Source organism: Carassius carassius, chromosome 48 (assembly GCF_963082965.1).
Source record: "Carassius carassius chromosome 48, fCarCar2.1, whole genome shotgun sequence".
NCBI classification, from domain to species: Eukaryota; Metazoa; Chordata; class Actinopteri; order Cypriniformes; family Cyprinidae; genus Carassius; species Carassius carassius.
Window position 1 is genome coordinate 20509898 of NC_081802.1, and position 12827 is coordinate 20522724.

A 12827-nucleotide genomic window follows, 5' to 3' on the forward strand; every position below is an offset into this window, starting at 1 on the left:
GCCTAATGGTTCTCGTAGGAAATGTTACCCATTTACTTACCTATGTTTGTTTGATTGTTTTACTTGTGTTTTCTATTTCTCTTTTTTTTTTAGTTTCTCTATGTTTATTCATTTTCATCTGTCAGGCAATTCTTTATTTCTAAAACATAAGTCGTCAGGACCATGGGATATCATTAAAATGTATTAATTCGCTTAATATTAAGAAACTTGTTTTTTTTTTTTTTTCACAAGCTGCTAACTATTATTTAGAACTGCGACAATTGGCAATTTCGCCGAAGCAGGAGCCTCTCTGCAGAGATTCCCCGCTGTTCTACACATTTCCATAAGCAGATTAAAGCACTCAAATGCAGATGGAGAGAGCAGTTTAGAGTTGCATTAGAATAGCGCGTGCTGCACTGCCATCGTGCTCAAATCCGCGCTTAATAGAAGTTTAAAGTGACATTAAGACTATTTGTTTATTTATTCAGGTATCCATCCTTCAAAATAAATCTAAAACATTTTAAAATAAGCAGTGGGCTAGCTTTATTTTTTATTTTGTGTTTGCTCTTTATAATTTATTTTGTATATGGTAACAATGTATTACACATTATGGTCTTTGATTTATAAATAAAACAAATGTATAAATCAATCGTGTTGGGAAATATTTTAAAGGGCCAGTCGTTGAGCTTTTCTTCTATTGTTATCACCACAAGAGGACGCTGTTGAAACATTAAAAGATCTGCTTTCGTGCATAGTCGAAAAAAACTTTTTTTTTCTGACATTAAGCCTGTTTGTATATTAGTTCCACTTCTGTCGTCTTGTCGTTTTTTGTCAACTTCTGCAGAAGAATGATCAACTTTAAATCCTAACTCTTGGAGAAAAGATCAGCTTACCAAAAATGACACCGCGTGTTTTAGTTATTATAAAACAGCCCGGTTGTTTTTAACAATTGGATTTCATCAGATTGCATGGTTATAAAGCTGTTATTCTGAAGGAGGCTGTGCGGAATAAACCGTCTGTCCTGTCAGTCTTCATGGAGGAAATCCTCAGATCTCAGATGGTCAGTGTAGTCAGCTTCTGTGGTGCTTTTGTTCAGAGTGATGTAATGACAAGAGCCGAGACAAAACTACCTATTTGTGATGATTGACGGGGCTCTGTTTTCTAATTCACATTCAGCTTGAGCCGTTGAAGTGTAGTGTATGAATACAGAAGTCCTACCACACATTCTGCTTATTGTTTCCAGAAATAAGAAGAAATAAAATAACACTTTATATATATATATATATATATATATATATATTAAAGTATTTAACAGGCTAATACTTTAAGACTTTTTCTAAAAATGCGTTTTCAATTTTATTTTTTCAATGGCCAATGTATCAGTGTTCAACAGTCCATTTAAACTTGCAAATTATAAGTTAACATATACATGTAGCTACTAAAAAATAAAAAAATAAAAAAAAATAATTCCAGACGCTTTAAATACAGCAAAAGCAGAACTTTATGGTTAGGTTTAGGATCTCAAAATCACATGTCCTTGTAATATAGTATGGTTAGAGAGTAATTTGTGTGAAATATTCTCACTTTATTAAGTTCTTGCTCTGATAACACACACACACACACACACACACACACACACGCTCGCAGTGTTCATTGGTGGAGAGGTGCTGCCGGTGCCTCAGCGCTGCACTGCTGACCGCCCGTAACCCCGCCCCCTTATGCAAATCCAAGAGAGACACAGGTTTGGCTGAGGGAGCAGACGCGCTCTGATTGGTCAGCGACAAACCCATTTATATTCGCTGACAGTCGCTCTATGAATGGTTGTCTATTAACTTGTTCAAAAAGTATCAGGAGTTGACAAGGGCTCAGGCGAGGAGGGAAAGCGAGTTTGTGTTGATTCTTCAAGACTAAAAAAAGAAGTTTGTGGGCTCAACAGGACCTGAGAGCGCGTACCTCCTCAGCAAAGTTCCCACAACTGCTAAGGTAACTTCAGCAGCCTGCACTTTGGACTTCTTGACGTGTTTTTTTGTTTTTACTTCTGGTGGGGAAGACTTTCACGAAATCGTTTTAAATGTATAACATGATGGAGACCGAGCTGAAACCCCCGGTGTCTCAGCCGAACACGGGGGGCACGGGGAACACCAACTCTTCAGGAAACAACCAGAAAAACAGCCCGGACCGGGTCAAGAGACCCATGAACGCCTTCATGGTGTGGTCGCGGGGCCAGAGGAGGAAAATGGCACAGGAGAACCCCAAAATGCACAATTCGGAAATAAGCAAGCGCCTCGGGGCCGAGTGGAAACTTCTGTCCGAGAGCGAGAAGCGGCCGTTCATCGACGAAGCCAAGCGCCTTCGGGCTCTCCACATGAAGGAACACCCGGATTACAAATACAGACCCCGGAGGAAAACCAAGACCCTCATGAAGAAGGACAAGTACACCCTGCCGGGCGGGCTTCTGGCGCCGGGCGGCAACGGCATGGGTGCCGGTGTGGGTGTAGGGGCCGGTTTGGGCGCTGGGGTCAACCAGAGGATGGACAGTTATGCCCACATGAACGGCTGGACCAACGGAGGCTACGGCATGATGCAGGAGCAGCTGGGTTACCCGCAGCACCCGGGACTGAACACGCACAACACGGCGCAGATGCAGCCCATGCACCGCTACGACATGAGCGCGCTCCAGTACAACTCCATGACCAACTCGCAGACCTACATGAACGGATCGCCCACCTACAGCATGTCCTATTCGCAGCAAAGCACGCCGGGAATGACGCTGGGCTCCATGGGCTCGGTGGTCAAGTCCGAGTCCAGCTCGAGTCCGCCGGTGGTCACGTCGTCCTCTCACGGCCGGGCCGGACAGTGTCAAACGGGGGACCTGCGGGACATGATCAGTATGTACCTGCCTGGCGCGGAGGTGCAGGATCAGAGCGCGCAGAGCAGACTGCACATGTCCCAACACTACCAGAGCGCACCTGTGCCCGGCACGACGATCAACGGCACCATCCCCTTATCACATATGTAAATGAACTTTTCTACACTCCTTTGGACTATTTTTGTACAGAACACTTTGGGGAGGGAAAAGTTGTATAGAGCTCAAGGAAAGAACACAAACGTTTGCTTTCTATTTAAAATGGAACGGTAGGAACTCCACACAGTTTTTCGTTCTGTTGTTCTTTTTTTTCTGTTCTGTTCTGTTCTCTCTCTTTTTTTTTATTCGATCCAGAAGGTGTATGAGATTTGGAAAACTTAAACGAGGGAGAGTGAATCAAATGTTTTATTATTGCAATTGACTTTTGTACAGTATTTATCAAAGACACATAATAACAACCAGATGTAATGTTTGTCAACAGGCGGAAGTTACGTTTTTTATAAAAAGCAAACAAGATGGCACAACTGATTTACTTCAGTATATGCTTCAAAATTCTGCAAACGCTGGAAGAACGGGATAAAAAGAGTACATGAAGGTACATAGTAAAACACCGTTATTATTATTATAATTATAAGTTCTAAATAAGAGAACAAACAGTGGCACTCTCGCAGGTTCGACCTTTTATTTTATTTGATCATTTTCGTTCTCCCACTCTTCATCTATTAGGCATATAAAGTTTGTGTTCTTTATTTTCTCATGGTTTGTAAATTTTCTGTACATTTTCTGTGATATTTTAAGTTTTTATTTGAAAAACTTTCATTTTTCGTAGTTGTAAAATGTGGCCTGTACGCAGTTGCCAACACTCCATGTATATATTTTAACTAATATCATCATTATATAAGTTACAATCTTGAGTTTTTTTTTTTCAATATAAAGTTTGAACTGAATAAATTTTTGAAATTTGGATATTTGAAATGGTTTCTGGTTTTGATTTGATTTGAATATTTGGGTTGCTATCCGAATTTGCCTTTCTTGTCTAACTATCTTATTTATAGATTCCAAATTAATTGTCACTTATACTTAAGTATGCATTCAAAATCTCTAAGTCAAAGCACCGGTTTGACGTAAACAGTGCATTATTGCATGAATTGGTCTGAATAAGATGACACACAGACACATGGGTGCAGCTCTTCTAAAGTAAGTATAATGCAATTGCATGTGCAGAATTCGGACGGTGTGCTTATTGGTGTTTAATTTCAAACAAATGAAATGTTAGATGTTACTTAAATTTAGTAAGCATTAAGTTAACACCGTTTCTATTTTTTAGTGGAAACGAGGACTGTGAGCGACAACCACAGCGTGTAAGTTTCTTGCCTGTAAATCTCTGCTCTGCTTGGGGAGATAAAAACGACCCAAATGAAATGAAGACGCACGTCAAGGTAGTCACTTGCTTCAACTTTATTTCTTATTAGCTATTTTTATATGAGTGCATGAATTTGTAATGCACATTGAGTTATTTATTTAGTTTGTTTGTGCGTGCAAGTTTTTAATTTCAGTTGTTTTGAAGATTCATTATTTAAAATATATATATATATATATATAGAGTTCTTTAAATTATCTGTAATTTAATATCATCTTATATTTTATTATAAAACAATAAATAACATTAACCTCGTTATATTTTAACCTGTAAAATATATATGATAGTATAGCCTATATATATATATATATATATATATATATATATATATATATATATATATATATATATATATATATATATATATATATATATATAAACATCAACAAACATAATAATGATAATAACAATGTAACGTTAATGCAATAACAAATAACAGTAAACTATTAAGCGTTGCTCCAATCACTTATGCCCTTCACAGGCTTTGCCTTTACATGAACACGAACGCATTAAAGCACTGGTTTAGTGTTGGACACAGTTAGAGCCGCAGGGCACAGAGAACATGCTGCTGGTGTTTGTCCAGTGTCGCTTACTTGAAATCAAGCTGAAGATAAGATGATGAAGGTGAACTTTGTGGATAGATGGATGGGGTTTAAAGTCTGAAGTGTGTTGGGATGTTCTGGTGCTCTGTGGTGGTAGATTAGTGCTGTTTCTTGCCAAGGAGCTGAGGCATCTATTACAGCGGGTCTCGAGGGAGAAGGGCTCACATTAAGCGCTAAATGAATATTTGACGAGGGCTCATTCCGACAAACGTGTCCCTGCCGGACTCTCGACGGGTCAGGGAGCACTGCTTCAGTCCTCTATTGATACAAGCGGAGGAATGGGTTGTGATGGCTGGATCTGTTTGATAAATTGGGAGTTTGAGTCTGGATGTGAGTGGACTGAGGCTGTAGGCTACTAATAGTCCAGGATCTAAAGAAAGTGTTTGCTGAAATGTTCGCTGTGTTCAGCTTTAACGTTCTTTACACCTGTAGCTACCTTTCAAGAAGTACATTTTTATGTAATCCAAAAAGTCTATTTTAAAATTAATGAACCACAGTCTGCCGCTATTTAGTCATTTTCTTAAGAGTGATAGGCTATCTTAAAGATACTGATTTACAAAATGTTTCATCATAGACTTTTGATGCTATATTCAAAAACACAGTTTTGTAAAATAAAATTTGCGCGTTTAGGCAAAAAAAAACACACACAACGGTGTGTTTAATGTTAAGCGGTATTTGGGATTATTTTGATATAATTAATAATAAGACAATGGTACGAACTAATAATGACATCACTGGTTTGATCTGGTTTAAAGCATTTGCTTTAGCTGTCATGTGTGATATATATTGCTTGGTTATTATACGGACCATTGTTTTTTTTTTTGTTAGAAAGTCGTGTGTTTTTGTTGTTGAATTGCACTTTACTTGTAATATATGGCATTGCCCGACTCGCTGAAACTGCTGTTGTAGAGCAGCAGATATCTTCTTTAAGAGAGGAACCTTTCCACAGAAAGCTGCTAAAATTAGATCTATGACTGAAATCTGAACTTTTTAGCATTTCATCCCTGATGACAGTAACATGGGCTATTTCTTTAAATACTCACGGAGTGGTTCTTTCATTTAGGCCTCAAAGAGCGCCAAAGCTCATTCTTCAATGTGTTATTTATAATGATTTGATTTGGGAAAGCAAGCCTTGATAATGGCAATTTCATTATAATATGAGCAAATATAAATCGAAATGAGTAATACAGATATGTGACTGTTTGAAACAGTCAAAGAATAAACCTCAAACACAGCAATTACAACTAGCTACTACTAACAAATAATTATACACATAATTATTAAATAAATAAATGTGGTTATAGTATTGATTTGCTGTTGTTGTTGTTATTAGTACAATAATTATTGATTTTATTAAAATGTAATCATCACTTAATCTTCACGATATTATTATTAGGCCTATAATTATCATATTAGCAATAGCAAATACTTCTAAGCGTTACTAATTAATGGCGTCAGATTATTTTAATTTTACACGGAACATATATCACACCCATGAAGTACTTAAACTGTAAACATCCACGCATATCATGTGACTCCGTTTGTAACAAATCTGTTTGCTGGCGCTGAGAGTAAATGGGTGGAGAAAGGCGCAAACTATTTGGAGAAAGTAATAAGTTGTTTCTCGTGGCGGTTTTGGCGGGAGGGGGCCAGTGATGGAGGGGGACCGAGCATTGTGAGATGGGCTGAATTGAGAACTGTCAGAGATGTCTCTCATTGGGTGAATGATCCAGTGCAGGTGCAGGGAAACAGGGGGATGGGGGTCTCAATAAGACCACACACTGTCAGCCAGCACCACATCAGTCTCGCGCCTCGGCCAGTCCGAACCGAGCCTGACAAAACACCGCCGGGGTTTTTTTTCTTTTTCTTTTTTCTTTACTTCGTTTTTTTTATTTTATGAATGTTCTTTATTTTCTGGAACCCAGCAAGTGCGTTTAAATGAAGCGTTAAAGCAGATGTTTTCATCTGACGTCATTGCTTGTTCGTGTTGATTTAATTGATTAGGTTAAATCGAGGCATGTTAACAACGCTAGATATAACGCAGCTATATTTGTGTGCGTGTGTGCGCGTGTACATTTGTCTATTGTCTGGTGGTCGTTTTGAAAACGAAGGGATTAAAACAAAACTCTTATTTCAGATCACTATACAGTCTGTCAAAATTCTAACCAAGATCCCGTTGAAGAATTTGGCACTCGACTCCAGTTCAGCCAGATTCTGACATCTGCTTCTTGTCATCATATTCACGCATGCCAGTGCTTTTTTTATCTTCTTCTTCTTGTCAGAGTCTTTGTTGTGCAAAGTTACTTTTTAATAAGATCCTTCTTGTTCGTAAATGTAAGATTGCTTTCTCTCAATAATATTCATTAAACCCTTCTTTATTCCATGCTGAACAAAGATACTAGTAAAATGCACACACCTTTTTATTGTTTGCATGCAATTATCTGTTCATATATTTGTTTGTATTGTCTGGTGCTTGTTTATACATCAGCTGCTTTGCTTTGCTATATTTATCAAACCTTAACGAAAAAAACAACGACTTTGATGGCGTCTGTTTTGTTATAAATTCGAGATAGCACACGCGATTAATGGCAGTATAGCTGTGGAGAATTTGATATTTTTTTCTCGAAATCATTGCAAACCATCATCTCTTTATTGATAACTCTGGATTGGATCCGACAGACACATGCAATACAATGCAAGCCAGATATTAAGAGTAAGAACATAGAGTTTGTATTATAATCATTGTATCAATGAAACGTATTTGGACAGATGATTTGTGATGAGAGTGATTTGACATGATGTTGCTCACTTGTGGATTTCATATTAAATTCTACAAATATTCAAATTCAGCAATTCTGATCTATTAAAATTATACAGTTTGCGCGCGCTTTTTTATCTTTTTTTTTCTTTTCTAATTGTTCATAACGAATCGGACAATGCAGATCAATCTATGCAAGAAGCTCACACCTGTCAGTCTGCAACAAATGGCACCAGTCCATCATGTGTGTCTGTCCTGTATCATTATGCGGAGCAACAAGGTTGACCATATGCAAAGCTGAGGTGTGAGTATTTCGTTCCACGCGAGGAACAATCTCTTTTATTTTAGCAGATCAGTCAGAGCAATGCGGATCCAGAGCGCTTTTAACGCCCCACTGAGTCTCATAGACTGCGCTCTATTGAAGATGGGAGGAGAGTGTTTGTTCAAAATATATTTCAATAAAATAGTGATTATCTACCATGCGTGCCTTATATTAAAATCGCATAGACTTCTAAATATAGGCTACAGCTTTCTAAAAATTCTAAATAGCGCTTTTCGTTCGATCGGATTTGAAACATTTAGAGCTGTTTTTTTTAATTCGGAGCGGCAAAAACGATAAACATGGAACACGTTTAATTTAAACAGGAACATTACTTTTGGTTAAATGTTCTGGAAATTAAAAAAATACATAAATAAAAAAATCGTTTTGCGAAAATAAAGATTGACTTTAAAATCTGGAACGCGTGGTGTTTTTAATGTAAACGAAATGCGGATCGCGCTGCGACTTAAAGCGACGCAAGGAAGTGTAAAATCAACTCTCTTTCTTCAGGGTTTTTATTCAGTCCTCATCAAACACATTAACATATTCAAAACCTATTCGTTGTCTTTCCCATTTCCTAGGAAATGCCATCAGGTAAATATATGTGATGCAATTTTTGCATGATGATCTTCAGCATGTGAAATCTTTTTCTTTTTCTTTTTTTTGCTGGTTTCCCAGCATTAGGTTTGGGGGCTGCTAGGAGACTGAACCTCACAAACAGCAGGGCATTGTTGTCTTCATTCCGACAATTTCAAGCTTCACTTACACATATAGCATAGGCCTTTATGTTGATTAATGACACTGAAAGCAACTGGGCCATACTTAAAAACAACTCATATTCGTCGCCAGTCACAATGTTTAAATCTGGTATTTGTTGACCAAGACTTGATTCTGACAGAATTTATAAGAAGCTGAAGATATTGAGGATCTAAAGTGGACTGATGAAATCATGGATTGGGCAAGGGAAGGAAATGATTTGGGAATATTCCCAGAGCTCATTTCTCTTCTCAGTTTTGGATCAACCAGACGTATGTGTGCTTTCAGAAGAAAGGGTTTGTCTGGAAGTTGAATGGGCCCCTCAACCGGCCCATTATGTTTCTCTGGTCACCCCCGTGTCATCTGAATGGAACGCGTGGGCTTGTTGACAACTAATTTTCTCAAAATCTCTGTGGCTCTTCCTGCCCTAAAGGTATCTACATGCCTTGGACTCCCCAAGACTTTCACTTTTAATTCGAGTCGTTGAATCGAACAGGGGTGCGTTTCCCAAAAGCATAGTTGCTCATCTGTTAGCAACTTAGTTGGTTGGTAATGGGAAATTGTGTTGCAACCAAAGTTGCTAACTTAGTTAGCAACTATGCTTTTGGGAAATGCACCCCAGGCTGGATATTTTCTATTCGAATTCGTAATTAGGCCATTATCAAGAACACTTGGCAAAGGATGCCATTGTTTAAACGAAAAAAGAAAAAAAAAAAACAGATTTTAAACTTTATATTTCAATGCTGATTAAAGTAGCAGTAGTAGGCTCGTAGTTTGATAGCGATCACACCGTTTACTTTTAAATCAAATTATCATTAAGAAGAAACTGAAAAAATACGTTTTGCTCTAATTGTATTCTTAATTTTTCGTTTTAATTGGTTGTTAGTTTTAATCTTAATATGACATTACGACGAGCCACAGTCCTCTAATGTGTCTGATGCCAATACAGACCTAAAAAATAATGATAATAATCGAGCTTCGCATTTAGGTCACCACATGCCTATCGTGCACTCATGAGTCTAATTAATTCTCAAGTGTAGTTAGTGGGTCTAAATCTTTGAATGGCCCCAATGCTCTCGTCAGAGACCCTGCTGGAATATAAAGGGTTTTTTTCTTTCTTTTTCTTACATTCAGACTCAAAGAGCTACTCAAGCGTTCCTTGTAAGTGACGGAATGTAGGCCTAATGCTTTTAAACAGGACACACGTTTTTAGCAAACAAAAGAACTGCGACCATAGGACACTTCCAGATTATGCTAATTATTATTATTATTATTTACATTCATTTCAAACGAATACTCGTGATTAGAGCTGCCAGAAACACAGATATGGAATGTCATTTGTATATTGGTCAAGTTGTCCGAGATTTTAAAAAGGAGAAATCTTGCTTACATTGTTGAAAAAGGTTTAAACGAAACACATTTGATTTTAATGACTAAAATTGTCAAGTGGTGTAACCGTCAATCAAAAGGTAGCTACTAAATTAACAAAACTTTCTTTGCACTTTGAATAGCCTAAATAATACACGGCCAGATAATTATTTTCAAATCATATTTTTAAATATATGTTCAAGGTAATAAAAAAAAACATTATAATTGTTCAATATCAAGTAGCCTAATGCGTTTGTTTTACTCTGATAGCGATAATAAAATGGCTGCCTGTATGTTGGTTATATCACACTAAATTATTAAAATATATTAAAATCATTTCTGAAATCAAAATTGCTTAACCGTTTTTTTATTATTATTATTTCATATAATAGGTTTGCGTGCTCTCTCTCTCTCTCTCTCTCTAGTTTTGGGACAGTTACACTACCTTTCAATTTATGGACCGCAAATATATCAAGATAACTTGACAATTAGAAATTAGTCTATATCGTTAGTCAATAGAGAACACGTTTATTAATTGTCATGTTTATTATTATTATTATTATTATTATTATTATTATTTTAATTTAATGCATTGTTGAAGAACTTGCAGACAAGAAAAAAGTCATGTCGTAACTATATTTAATGTTTCTAAAATAAAAAAATCAAACCTTTGAAACGGTTCTGACCAGTAGCCTACTGAACGTGTCTTGATATCAACATTTAAAATTCCACACAGTGGATTTCATCTAAAAATCCAACCAATAAGGTGGCGTGATCAAAAAAGAGGGTGTTGCTCATATGGGGTGATAGGGGAGCTGCTGAAGTGTGTGCTGCTCGGTCAGGCCATTTGATTGTAAATGAGAGAGTTCACACGCCGATCGAGTGACTAGAGGGAACAGGCAAAGCATTTGAATCAGGTGCCTATCTATCTCGCTATCTCGGAGATCAGAGCTCAGCCAGATGACATCTCCCTAGAAGAGCCAGTCTAGTCTCAGGATGAGATTTCACTGTCTCTAATTAACACAAGAAACACAGCGAGTCCAGTTAAAACGTGCAACAGTTGGTGGGCAGTTCTGGCATTATCTGCCAACAACTCAAGTGTTGGGTTCCCCTGGCGATTGGATCCAATCAAACCCTGGATTACCACTTTATTTGCGATTGATTTATTGGTAGCGCTTTGCATGTTATACTCAATTAATGTACTATGTATAATTAATTACTTTATCAATAAGTATAACAATGTGTAATAACAAGATTGTCCAGAAATAATTACATATGAAGTAGCTTGCTTATTAGTATCATTTAGCCTAATACACACTATTTATATCTATAATTACACCAGTATGAACATTGTAAATTAACACTTTGTAAAAAGTGAAGAACTGCATTTGTTAACATAAAAAGCTACTTCTACTTGATTTAACCCATAGCTTTGTTGGTATACATTAATGTATTTAAGTTGATTAATTGATATTAAATCATTTTTTGACTTGCATAAAATCGGTTAATTTAGATGTCACCATTTTTCTTTCTCAGTGAAACTAGTTTTCTGTTTAGAATTTATTTAAAGCCTTTATTATAGAGGCATTTAAGATTCCTAATGTACATTGCAATGTATTACAACTTCTCATACTTAATTGTAACCAAAGTTAAAATTCATTATAAGTGTAATGTATTACACTTTCTAAAGCTGTAACAATTCATAGGTAAGTGTTATGATTTATCATAACTGTGGTTATAATTATTCATGAGGTCATAGGTCAAGGCTTAATTATATATTATATATATATATATATCTGTCTGATCTACATATAAGAGGACAGAGCAGAAAAGAGGTCCTAGTATTGATTTATGTGTCAGAGTCAATCATGTTCTTTTGCTTTCTTAACGGAAAGCGAACATGAGAAGACACAAATTAGCAGCCTTTGAAATTGCACCTGCCAACACATTATGAAGTTCATAACTTAAAGATTCAGGTGTAATAACAGCTTGTGCTGTACACTTTTACTATATCATATCGAGATAATGACTCCACATTTGTGAAATGACACGTCAGCTGTAAAATGCACGATCAATAATTGTGTATTTTGAGTCGTTTCCTCTTAACATGAAATCGGTGTAACTGTAGATTAGATTAATTCATGGTCCATTTCATGAGACCCACGTTCAGCTTAAGAGGCGAGACATTAATGAAGGCTTTGTTGCAGGGTTAATGAATGCCCATGCATGGGTTAAGATTCCATGAAACAGGAAATGTACAAATGCTTTATTTAATCTCACGTCTCAGTTCTCAATAAAAGTGCATGACCAAATAAAAGTTCTCAAGCTGGGAAAAGAAATCAGGGTTGAAATAAAGCTCACTGTGACAGCTGAAATATGATCTGTTCATCTGAATAGCCCAATATTTGGCGAATGTTTCATCAAGTTTGGAAGACCAAACATGGAGAGGTTTGGAAAAACCTGATTTGTGTTGTGTTTAATAATTCGTTTCTCATTAATACAATGTTTTTAATCATTGTTGTTTTTAGTCTCTTTTTCTGTACTTTTGTATCATGGCTTGGCAGATTATAGTAAAGTTTGCACCCCTTTTCTGCATAAGCAGGATCAGCTTGGAGTGGCCTGTCACCGTGGAAACTGCCAGAACAATTCAGTAGAAGTTTGAAGAGGTCAGCTTGCAGGGTCAACAACCCCAGCCTCTGCCTGGGCCAACTTCTGTTGAGCCTGGGACGTTTTGGGGGAGCGCTAGCTCAACCTAACCC

General features: G+C 37.0%; 1 protein-coding gene across 1 annotated transcript; it reads left to right on the forward strand.

The window, feature by feature from the left end:
* Positions 1-1802: 1802 nt before the first annotated feature.
* Positions 1803-3750, forward strand: LOC132131536 (transcription factor Sox-2-like). Its single transcript, XM_059543587.1, has one exon. It carries the CDS (start codon positions 2051-2053, stop codon positions 2996-2998), a length of 948 nt encoding a protein of 315 aa, XP_059399570.1. The 5' UTR covers positions 1803-2050; the 3' UTR covers positions 2999-3750.
* The last annotated feature ends 9077 nt before the right edge of the window (positions 3751-12827 follow it).

Excerpts from the sequence above, each read along its gene's own strand:
- LOC132131536 (XM_059543587.1), top strand. The coding sequence starts at position 2,051 with ATGTATAACATGATGGAGACCGAGCTGAAACCCCCGGTGTCTCAGCCG.